The 13249-nt window shown below is 35.9% G+C and overlaps 1 protein-coding gene across 1 annotated transcript in view; it reads left to right on the top strand.

Annotated features, from left to right (window-relative positions):
- Positions 1–11161: 11161 nt before the first annotated feature.
- Clic (chloride intracellular channel protein 5) overlaps positions 11162–13249 on the top strand; it is a 43318-nt gene continuing 41230 nt past the window's right edge. Inside the window, exon 1 of the mRNA XM_011314995.1 lies at positions 11162–11461. Within this exon, the coding sequence (XP_011313297.1) occupies positions 11393–11461 (69 nt within the window). The 5' untranslated portion in view covers positions 11162–11392. The remainder of the gene's footprint in view (positions 11462–13249) is intronic.

Raw genomic sequence — 13249 nt, forward strand, 5'->3', positions numbered from 1 at the left:
AAATGAAGCATGGCAATTATATTTATTACACCGTTCTGTAATGTTAATTGCGTCCAACCCCCGTCAGAATAACTTCACACTGTCGAAGCTGAAAACTGCCATTTCAGAGCATAACGTTCTCTATCTAAAGATTTTCAACACCCCCCTTAAACCAAAACTTCATTTCTGGCTCCACTACACTCGTTTGATGAAGTTGCTAGGACCTTTAAAATATTACGCAACAATACGATATAAGGGCTATCATAAAAATCTGAAGGATACTGCGAAAAGGACTACTTCACGTGTAAATCTCCTCCACACGTTGACAATGAAAAATCAGTTGCAATTTTGCTATCGGTTACTTACTAATGAAGGTTTCTCTGCTAATTTTGATTGGGGGAAAATAATTACGAATGATTTGAGGAGCGTTGATGGATTTGATGCATTTAAATTGTTTGTGCCTGAACCATATTTCGAAAATAGTTCCGTTGTCTCATGGGTGAGAGTTCACGGTACGCGTTATGAGAATAATATGACTTTAAAAATGAATCCAAAGTTCCATAATAAACAAGTATTTGGAAGAATTGCATACATAATTTTAAATGAGGCAAATGTGATATTTGTTGTCAGAAATTCTGAAATAATTCGATTCCTATTACACATACAAGCATTTGAGGTAAGAGATTCTCCAGATTGGGCTCTTATTTCTCAGAAAGACTTGATTAATCATCAGCCTTTTGAAATGTGCACTCTTGCGGACGGGAAATCGTATGTTATGGATTCATAGAGGAACTCTAGGTCCATATTTTCTAACGTGATTCATAGGTTCGTCCCATCGACCAAAAAAATAAAGATGTTTGATTGAGTAGTTCGCTTTCATGGTAAAACTCAATTTTTATTTTATAATAAAAAATAAACAGAAATTCTAGTTGAAAGAAGCAAAGAACCAAATAGTTTGGAGTACAAATACGAACTGACTATGTTGTGTTATGACTATTTTATGTAAGAGATGATGAAAAAAATTCTATTTGTTTAGTATACATTACAGCGCAATTGAGAATCGATTTTTCATCGAAATGTGTTTTTCAGACAAATTTTCATCATTTCCGTATAAGTGTTGATTGTTCATGTAAAAGTAGACGATAAGTAATAAAACAATTCATGTTCATTCCAATGCAATTGTTTAATTTCTCCATCCAACTATTCGTGCATGCGACGCAGATGGTTAAGTATTGCTGGAAAGGGAAGAAAGATTGGAAGGAGTTTCAGTTGTATTTCGCCAAACATTGGCATGGAATTCTAATATTCAATAGAACCAGTAATAATGGTAAGTTTTTCGATGGTAAAGATCACCATTGCAACGGCACATTGACATCAATACAATTAATGTAATTTTTTTTTAAATCAAACAGATGTATTTTTTACGGAAGTTGTGCTAGATTTATATGTAGCCCACTACTCTTGCCCAAAAACCAGATTTGTATCGTATGAAATGAAAATTTGTGGCGACTAATCTCTCACAAAATCGTCTATAGAAGAGCAGTTTTGGAGCTCAGGCACAGTATTATTGACTTGACTTGATTGATTCTAGGAGATATCTGAAACGTTCTCGTAATAAGAATTGTAGTTCATACGATACTCTCGACTACATTGCACGGAATATCATTAAATTTTCAATACGAATGTAGTACATGTCTCAAGCAAATCTCATTGAGCAAGGTGAATAATAGCTATTATGGGAGTTTTATCCATAATTATAGCAAGGAATTAAACCAGGACGGTTGAGACAATGAAAATTGTGTCTCAAGAAATTCCTTCTTTCCGAAATATATGAGCTTTTTATCCATGTCATAAGTTGTATCGAAAGGTGCAGATTCGTTCTGCTCTCAAGAAATGAGTAATTTTCCTAAATAATACCGGAACTAATTTTACACTTAATCTCATTCACGATAGAAGAAAATTAATCCAAATAGGAATGATAGTTTTTCAGGGTTATCATTAAGAAACATCGACTACACAATAAAGTGATTATTATGAACATTCGATAGCTACTATCGATTTCGTAAAATCACAACAGCAGAGAAACACTCTGTGATCCGAACGTTTTGATGTTTTCTCTAAGAAATTGTATTATTAACGTACGCGTTACTGCAGTTAACACATACTTCTTCTGTTCTACACTACACGAGTGGTCCAATGATTAACATTTTAGTGCTGATCTTTTTATTTCAATCCTTCCTTTAATTTTAGATTTTTCGAATTACATATTGGATACTAGAAATGAAGAATTTTCTCTGATGAAGATGAAGTTTTGCGATCACCAACCTTATCATGATCCATTCGAGATCTGATCTGCTTCACGGCAACAAGAGTTTTTTTCCCGAAAAATCAATTTGTTTAGTGATGATGAAATGGTAATTCATGTAAAAACTGAATAATTTAGTGGCAAGAATAAAAAAGATTCGTGTGATGTACAAAGATTTAAGGTAATTGATTGTGACAAATTCAACCGAGTTATTCTGCAACAAATTTACAATTGTCTGAAACATTTTTCAATCTGATTTGATCAGGGGATTGCTTACGATGTTTTCATTGAAACAAACAAGAGCATGTTTGCGGGAAGAATTTTTGTGATTCTAGAAATTTTCGTTTTCGCTCAGTGCAAGACATTACTCTCTGAAATAACGATTTATTAAATTCATCATCGTTTTTTTTCAGGATGTATTCATGCTGGTATAGGTAATCGGGCGCTCAACAAAATTCTATCGTCCTTCAATATACCCACGTTGCCCTCCAATACACAGATGTTTTATTATCGGAAGGTTGGACCGGCGTTGGAGCAAGTGGCCAGGCAATGCCAGGTGATAGCGCTGCGAAAATCGAGCGAAAGCTCACGATAATTAATAAAGATCGTCTGGAGAAAATGGTGTAAGCTAACAATGTATTCATGGACGTGAAGGCAATTTCGTCAGTTTTTTTTCCAATTTTTTTTTTGCTTAGCAATGATTTTATTTCTACGATTTTTTGTCGTCATAATCGATTTGAATTTTTTTTTTCATATTCATTTGACTTTTCACCCCTTGGATTTTATTTTTTTTCTTTATTTTTTACTGTTTTACTCCCAATATTTAATTCAAAATCGTCTTTTTATGAATGAAATGTAGTAATGATTGAACTAATGACTTTTGTCTTTGATTTAATTATAATTTTTTTTTATTCTTAATATACAATTTGTTATGAATTTCCTTTTTGGCATTCACAATTTTTTAAAAGCGAGACAGACGAGTTGAGCCTATTCTATCGATCAAATTATTACATTTTTATAATGAATTGCTGACAGCTGTTCAAACGAGGTAAATAATATTCTTTCTTGATCAATAGAATTATTTTTTACATAACAATAGAGTCGAATTTTTTCTCTTTCCCCATTTATCCCACTAAAGCATACTATGAGATAAGAACAATGTATGAATTATTCATCTATTCCTGTTGCTTGAAAGTGTAAATTTTAATAAAACAACACTGAATAAAATATATAAATATATCGTTCAACATATGGGCCATGCGATATTCAATTATCTCAAAAATACGTCATTTTAAGGTGAATGGAACTTCCAGGCCTGCCGAATATCGCGAAAATTTCATTCTACCGAAAGAAGCAACATGTACACATAACTCAGAGGCAGATAGAGATGAATCTAATTCCGACGAGGAAAATCTAGGTAAATTATCCCTAAGTTGTGGTTGCCTCGTCCAATTAATTAGTCATGTAATGTAAGCGAAAATGAGCGGTTGAGATCAGAGCAATTCGTTGGTGGTGCTCCATTATCTGCGGGCGCTTCTACTATCGCTGAGCAGATGTCCACACAGACTAGATGACCATCGTCGAAGTGAAAAGATACAGCTGTACCCAATAGTACGCCTAGCAAAAAAAAATAACTGTGCGAATCATGGGATCCTTTGATACTGGATGGTCCAAGTGAGGAAATGGATATCAATATGATAGTCTGAATGGCTATGGCTCATTGAGTGGCACGCAACGTGGGTTGATAGTAGATTATGCCACAGAGAACCGAATCTGCCGGAAATGTTACTTGGGTCATCTGAAAACAGATCATGACTATCATCAGGAATACACCGGCAGTGCTAAAACCATTGACGCCAGTTTAGCTGTGAAATTGACCACGAAGAGTTCAATTCTACACCAAAATTATCTTCAATTGGGAATCTTCTGTGGGGATAAAGATTCATCGGCCATTTGTAGGATTCGAACTGCCTGTACTCACCCAGTGGTCAAATTGTCTGACAGAAATCATCTCACCAAGGGCATAAAAACTTTATTGTACAAAATTCCTAAACACAACGACCCAGATAAAAAGATGACGAAAATCTCTATTGACTACTTAGAAAAATGTTTCAGGTATGCCATGGCACAGAATCATGCTGATGAGAAGGGGCTAGCATCTGCCATTAGAAATGTACTCTACCATGCCATTAATATGCACACAGATTGTGGTGAATGGTGTGGGTATAAAGAATCACGTCATTACTCTCATGCAACGATTGGAGAGGGTCTGCAGAATGGCATACTATTTGAAGAAGTCCATCGAATTTTCGATGAGCTAGCGAATAACGCTGGTAAGTATGCCCATACTGCTTCAAGTCAAGTCAACGAGAGTTTGAACGCAGCAATAGCTCGAAAGGCCCCAAAATCCATCTGCTATAGCCTCAGTGAGTCAATGGACTTCCGAGTTGCCGCTGCCGTGGCTGAAAAAGATTTAGGCGAGGAATACGTGATCCAAACCTTCAAGAGACTCGGTTTACATGTAGGTCAACATCTTCGTCAACATGTCCAGCGCACTGACACAGTTGCAATACGCAAAGCAAATAAATCCTGGAATCGAGAATCCAAGAAACAGCGAATTGAAGTCAGGAAGAGACGTAATGCACTTCGCCACAGGAATGAACGTAGGCATTACGTATAGCTCGCAGATGGGGCTAATTGATACAGCAGTCGTCAATTCACCTGTACCCCTGAACGATGATAGCTCAGTGGATCTAGCCAACGACCACTATCAGGTGGTTTTCTTTGATCTCGAGACTTCTGGGCTCAGTGGCAATTGTGACTTATTACAAATTGCTGCATGCACGGGGTCGAGTACATTCGAAAAATATATTCGCGCATCGAAATCCATCGGTTTGAAAGCAACTGAAGCCCATGGCTTAACTAATATTTGCGGAGATTTGTACCTACATGGAGTTCGCCAGGACTCATTCAGTTTACGTGCAGTTTTGTTGGAATTCATTGCATATTTGAAAACCTTCAAGAAGAAAGTAATTCTGGTGGCCCATAATCTTTCGTTTGATGGTCCTCGGTTACTTCACGCTATTAAAGTTGTTGTCGCCTAGAATCTTTTTTCGACAGTTTTCGTTAACAATTTTATGGTGAATAGTTTGAAAAATTAGCTACAAAATGAGCCTTTTCCGTTTGCAATTGACCGTTTTGAACTTGAGATATAAATTTTTGAAATTCGAGTGATTTAACACGTGTCTAAATGGAGTTTTGCCGTTTAGAATTTTTAAAAATCAACGGCTCGACAGTTTCAGAAAAAAAAAAAAACGTGGAATATACATCGTGGGAGGAAATACAGAAAAAAAAATCAAATCGATTGACCGTTTGGTTTACGGAATATAATTATCGGAAATTCATAAATTTATATAACTGAAAATAATTAATATGGAAAATATATAGTTATGCTTTAGCTATCCATGCACAATGCAATCAATCAAGTAAGACTATATACCGCTAAAAGATTGTGTTCTAAACTGGCCCGTTTTACAGCGGATAAACTTTTTACAGAGACTGTCGCGCGACAACCACCTTAAGAAGCACGAGCTTGTGGATGAATTCCAAGGAATTGTCGAGGGTCTTGCCTGTTCTTACCAAGGTTTTAAAAAAAAGGATAAAAATAAGGGGAAAAAGTTTGGAAAAAAAGAATTAAGTTTGTCTGTCTTGGCGCGTCCATGGGTGGATGTAAGTGACGCAAAGGCGCATAATGCGTCATATGACGTGTATATGTTGAGGTATTTTGCGTGCAATTAATTTGTCATTGAGGATTATGTCACACAACTCACTGCTGTATCTGATGCTCTCACACAATTCAGCATCGGGAAGACATTGAAAGAGATTTTAGTTACCCTCTCTCCTCTTTCCAAATTGATTCCCCTCACTCGGAGGGCAAAAATGGCAGAGAGTGGTATCAACTATGAAAATTTATTATTGGCGTTCCAATCTGACCCACACACTGGAAATGATAAATTATTGAGCACAGTTCAATATAAAGCTCGAGGAAAAAATGTGCAATATATCTATGAGCAAATTAAGAATTATTTTAAGAATTTGAAGCCAATGTGACGTCACAAAAAATATTCTCGTTATTTTCAGAGTCGTTGATTAGAACATAGTCATCGATCAATAAATTATTGTTTACGACTTGATGAAAATTGAAATACAGTTGTTTCGTTCAATTTTTTGCTTTTGAGAAACTTCAATTGCTGTTTGAAATAGCCCGCCACTCGTGGTCGCGCACATGTGCAAACTAGCTCCCTGCACATTGCCAAGTCTCGCCGCTATTTCATCAGAGTACAACCTCAGTCACACGTTTTTGATAGTTTTTCGAAGATTATTCATTTTTAGTATGCAAGGATCTCACCAAATTTCGCGAGGTGAATGTGCAAAAAAAAAACAAAGCGACAGAAATAAAGTTTAGACTTCCCCCATATTGTCGATATGACGTTTTTTTCAATTGAAATACCCGTCTCGTTTAACTCGTGCATAAGCCCTTTTTTTAAATAGAAATTTCATAAAATTGGTGCTCAACGATTTGTCCAGAATTTAATGTGAGTCAGGAAACTAACCAGGGAATATACCTGAAAAGTTTCATTTCGATGGCATATTGTCAAATTTTCTCTATTTTTACTGATGACCCTCCTTAAATCACTCGAATTAAAAAAATTTCTATCTCGAATCCAAAACCAGAGATTATAGGGGAGATTGCCAGCGCCTGTACAAAACCTTCAACAGGGTCAGAGCTCGTACCTGTAAGTAAAGCAGATCGAGAGCCCGTACCTGTAAGTAAAACAGGTCACGAGCCCGTGAGTGTCGATAATGTTCAGAGCCCGTGTGTATGGATAAGACAGAGCGCGAGCACCAGAGTGTAGATAATTCGGCACAGCGTGAAACCGAGAGTATCGCTAATTCGAGTAAACCGTCACGTACGAAAACATTCGATATAAAGCGGAGTGGGGGTACGATCAAGAAACACCCGATGGACGGAATAAAAAACGAGTTCACTCTAAAAAATTCGAAAAATTGTTGAACGAATTGCGGAGAAAATGTCTGACGAATATATACTCAAACGATTGAGAATCGTCTGAAACGTGGAGATTTATTGGTCCCTCGGAACTTTTTTTTTAACGATATCTTTTTTGTTAACAAATTGAAAAAAATTTAAACAAATTCGGGAAAAATTGTCTCGCAAATATATATTCAAACGATTGTGAATCACCTGAAACGTCGAGATTTATGGGTCCCTCGGAACCTTTTTTTTCAACGGCTCTATTTTTCCCGAATTTGTTTAATCATTTTTGAATGTGTCAACAAAAAAGAAATTGTTTAAAAAAAAAGTTCTGAGGGATTAATAAATCACCATGTTTCAGATGATTCTCAATCGTTTGAGTATACATTTGCGAGACAATTTTTCCTCAATTTTTTAAACAAATGGGGTATTTATGAATGTTAACTCGCTTTTTCATTCCGTCCATCAGTTGTGTCTCCATCATACCCCCACTTTCCGGTACATCGGATGTTTTCGTTTGTTTTCGGACGTCAGCGTCATTTCGATAAGTGCCCTACTCACTGATCTCTATATAACTGGATCAATGATCTCTATATAACTGGATAGACTATCCCTATGCCCCCACTACGCTGACACTGAGGCAGTACTGTAGGACAAGCAGCGCCTCAGAATAGTAGCTCGAGTACTACCGTGCCCTTGACTGCGCATGCGCATCACCCAATCGAGGGTGATCTCCACTGATAGAGATCAGTGCTCACGACCGCCTCGAATTATCGACACTCACGGGCTCGCGCTCTGTCTTATCCATACTCACGGGCTCTGAACTTTATCAACACGCACGGACTCTGAAAATTATCGACACTCACGGGCTCGCGACCTGTTTTACTTACACGTACGGGCTCTCTGGGCGTAGTTCCGTAGCCGCCGCAATGAATCACTCGCCCAAGCCTTTCCATAAGCCCTAGCGATCTCCCCTATAATCTCTGGCACTAATTTTGTAGCTAGTTTTTCGAACTGTTCACCATACAAATTTTAACGAAAACTGTAAAAAAAATTATGATATAACCTTAAAAACCATATCTGAAATAATAAACCCTCAACCGCGGGCAAATTAACCTTACCTTCGCCTCAACTGAAGTCACAATCATGATAAGCAACTGATAACCAATTCTGAAATTATAATTCAATCGTCAGATCTTCACACAGTTAACCAAAATTGCTCTTTCTAACTTGCAGAATGACTATATAATCTGAAGTTGGATGTATAAATAAAATCAATTCCTTCATTAAGAACATTACTAAAGAATAATATAAAATAATATACTTGAATAAATTCTTTCAGTATTTCAAGTTAACTCTTTGAATTTTTTTAATCCGTCTGTAGACATGCTACCATTCATCCATACGCTAGGTACTATTGATCATCCATTTTGAATGGATTTAGTCCCCTTTAAATTTTTCAGATGAAAAAAAAACGAGTTAAACTCAGTCAATTCTGATATATCCCATCTGATCATTTTACATTAAAAATTGAATATCTCCGGAACTAATCAGTCAATTATGCTCATTGTCAATACCATGTGTTGCAGTGACAAGAGAACAATCTCGTCCAAACTTGAAGTTAATAGCTCGATTTTGGCGCGGGTGAGAGTGCGTTCAACTTTTTTTTTTTCAAAAACAAAAGTGACAATAACTATGATTTTTTTCAGAGTTCATTCCCCAATTTTTGATCGCTTCCAATAAAGCCAATCATGGCGAAGAGAATGAAATCCAAAAAAACTGAATACTTTGATGATTTTTGGAAATATTGCGAAAAAACGATTTATAAACAAATCACAATTTCTCAAAAACGGCTCAACCGATTGAGCTGAATTTTTCGTCCATAGTTAGCCTCAATTCTTACCTACTATTGGATGAAATTTCAATTTCGTTGAATTCATTTTTTTTGCGTTTCTTTTACCCACCTTTATCTCTTCTTGGCTAAAAAATCACCCCTGACCAGGGGGCACCACGCACGGACATTCTCAAAAACTTTTGTATTTTACATTTCAGACCATTCTAAGCGAAATGAGAATTTTTTTTTGCTAAAGGGTCGGGATTGGACGATTGCAATACTTCCATTCGGAAGCAAAAATGAGAAAAAATATTTCAACTCAAAAAAAAAAAGATTTGAAAAAATGAGAGAGAATATTTCACTCAATGAATAACACAATTAAGTTTAATCTGTCAATTTGAGTTAGCGGTTAACATGATAGAACGGGCAGGGTTGCCAGACGGCGCTTTTTTACAAAAATTCTCTTTGATTTTTGCAGAATAGGGTAGATCAGAGAAAACTCTAAATCAGATATCAACTACGTTCTTCGAAAGGCGTCAATTCTCCGTGTGGTCGACTTCAGTCGATTAACTGTGACTGTATAAAATTAAAAAAAAAACGTTTTAAAAAAACCTCCGTCTGGCAACACTGCCAACAAGTGTTTTTTGAAATATATAAGTAAAAGATAAACTATTCGAAAAATATTCAGTATAATACCAAGTAGCCTTATCCACTGATGCGATTCTATTAGGTGGAATTTGAACTGAAAAAATAATCAATTGTAATATTCCTCGACATCCAAATTTATAGGAATGTCTATCATTGGCTTCGTTGCTAACGAATGAACCTCTGAAGTCTTGCAGGGAAAAAATCTATTTGCGAAATTTCGCACATTTATTTGTTTGCAAGGGAACTAGCGGGAAATACTACGAGTAATTTCGACGGCCGAGGGATGTTCAGCGGATTATTTTTCGGGCTTCGATTTTAGTGAAGCGCAGATTAGTATTTAATGTAATAATTTTTATTAAAACGTAAAAGTGATTAGACACGAATAGAGAATGAGTGTGCAACTTCCAGAAGGTTGTCGTATTCCTTGAATACTGCACTGTGATTGGCTGAAATGTAGGACCGGAAGATGATCATATACTTTCGTCGCTAACACGAGTATTTTTCCATTTTTTTACTTTACCTTCTTTAATATTAAGTAAAAATAGTAGAAATATTGTCGATTTTCATTAACAATTCAAATTAACTTGACGATTTCAATAATTAAAAATCATTGAGCAGATTTAAAAAATTTCATAAAACAGAAGACATTATCATATTTTTTCACATTATCCACTTTTTCATAGTTTTTCTAATATTATGATTTCACAAATTCATTAAAGATTCAAAAGCTACTTATGTAATAACGAGGAACGAACAAAGGAAACGTACGATAGTGGCACCGAAAGAGTGAGAGAGAGCGATAAGGAAAACGATTGTAACTAATTGATTACTTTTATTTGTGTTTCAGAAATTAGAATAAAGCAGTGTTCATTTTTGGAGAACTTTGAGGACAAATATCATGTACTCATCAAGTTCAACTAGAATTAAAACCATTGCTAAATGCATTCCTAAATTACAAAATATAAAAATATCAAAATTGTTGAATTTTGTTTAGTGGGCTGGAAACATTTGTCTTATCAGTTTACAAATTTTTTTAATTGATAATTTGAGTTTCACCGCATATTTCACATTAAAACGACAATTAAAAAGGTCATGGCAGTTGGAAAACTTCCGGTTGAAAAAAAAATTAAGATCTCTGATCGAGATTTGAACTTGCATTCGGCTGAACTTCCGCGGCGAATTATTATCGACAGTCTCGATCCGCGTGCTCTGTCCTACTCACAGGTGAGTCCTCCTAAAATTATCGACATTTCCATCCGTATGCCCTATTGTCTCCTCTCGGCCTCGCCTGGTTTAGTTCGTGCGCCACCGCTATAGAAGTTTCAAGTTGAAGCCGTTCCACAAACAATTTCTGCTGGGATCGCTGATCAACGTCTGAAGTCACCAGTCAACAGTTTTTGGTGAGCTTCTTTCACGACGTGGTCAATTATTTAATTCTCGGTCTTCAATATTTATGCGAAATACTAGTAAGTGCGCTGTATCTTTCCCGTCACATCTTTGCCTTTACTACTATTCGGAAGGTTTTTGAAAGGTGAAATCTAACACTCGACCGCAAAAAAAAAGCATTCCTGAGATGGCGGATGAAGCACACGACAATGGGACAAGCAACGGAGACGTTCCAGAAATTGAACTGATAATCAAGGTGAGTGAAAAAGAAAATTGAAAAAAAAAGTTTTTTTTATCAGTTCAATCCATCCTCTTGGAATGATTAGAGGATGCTTATAGACATTAGATTGTTTTATGAGAAATATATTAAAATGAATACTTAGTCTGATGCCAATATGTGATGAAATAGTATTAACACTTTGTAGAAACTTCAGTCATGGGACCCCTTCGTCGACTTCAATAAAATTGGAATGGGCGTGGATCACGGTAGTTTTTTCCGGCTTCCCATGTTCCCGGAATTATTACACAGCTTTCTAATGTTTACCTTTTGCTAACCAAACTTTCTGTAATTCTCTTTATTTTCTGTGGATTCGTTCAGAAGAGTTCATGTACTGACAATTCAGTTATGTTTCCCTTCTTTGACCATGATTATTTATTTATATATCATTTAATGCAACCCCATTTCTATTTTAGGGACTCTTTCTGTATTTGGTTAGTAAGTTTTTGTTAAATTATAACACGGAGGTGTCGTAGTGAGAAATTTTCCAATTTTTGCTGGTTTGGGGTACAATGAAAAAAGTGAATTTAATCTTTTTGAATGTCAAAGATACGCTGGAGAAGATGAGTTGAGTATATGTCATTACCATTTACTGTAAGTCATCTAAAAAAATATATTGAAGACAGTGCTTTCTGGTCTTTCTAAATTAACTTTAAACGGGAAAATTTATTATGATTTAAGAAATAATTTATATAAATTACAACAATATTTTGGCAGTGGTTATTCGCACCGAGCGTAAAACACGCCGGCGTGTCACATGCAGCACATGTACGGATTTTCGTGTTTCACGCAAACCAGGCACGAAGCTCCGCCACGTTTCACGCACGTGGAAAATCCCGGGCATATTTTACGCACATCAAGCACAAGCTTCGAAGTATTTTGCCCACACCGAGTACGGGCTTGGCGTGTTTCACGCACACCGGGCATACTTTTTGTATTAATAACATTTATTTTTTATTAAAATTTATTCGATTATCAATCTTTTGACGGTGATTGAAAGAAGCTCGTAATAAAAGAGAACGATAGACTGGACTGTAAATGCTCGGCATATGATTGGCTACCGAGGCACTTATTAAAGTAATTAACAAGAAATGGAAAAATAAAATTTTCTCGTTTTTATGATTTACTACTTACCCCTAACCACGGCGGCAACGATATTGACCCTGAAAAAACCTAATCGACGAACTCAAATTTTGTATCTAATGAGACTCGAACCTACGATCTTTCGCACATTAGTCCTACGCCTTAGCCAGTAACCTAATATCAAGAATTAACAATTAACAAGAGTTTATTAAAATAAACGATTATATACATTTTTATTGTAAATAGTATATAAAAAGATGCTTAAAAAGCTAGGTCATCAGCCGTTGGCTCTATACCTCTATTTACATCAGTTTTTGTTTATAATTAATAAGAGAATAGTATGATAATCGCAAGGAAGGATTAGGGATAGGGAAAAGCAACAAATTGGGAAAAACCCTATAAGGAATACTTAGTGTTTGTGGGAGGGGGTACTAACCTAATATCTAACCTAATATCTAAGTCTTGTAGTAGGAATATAAAAACGACTTATATAGCGTACCGAGTGTTAAGGTTGTTATCGCGTAGAATTTTTTTTCGACAGTTTTCGTTAACAATTTTATGGTGAATAGTTTGAAAAATTAGCAACAAAATGAGCCTTTTCCGTTTGCAATTGACCGTTTTGAACTTGAGATATAAATTTTTGAAATTCGAGTGATTTAACACGTGTTTAAATGGAGTTTTGCC

The sequence above is a fragment of the Fopius arisanus genome, unplaced genomic scaffold (genome assembly GCF_000806365.1).
Source record: "Fopius arisanus strain USDA-PBARC FA_bdor unplaced genomic scaffold, ASM80636v1 scaffold00275, whole genome shotgun sequence".
NCBI classification, from domain to species: Eukaryota; Metazoa; Arthropoda; class Insecta; order Hymenoptera; family Braconidae; genus Fopius; species Fopius arisanus.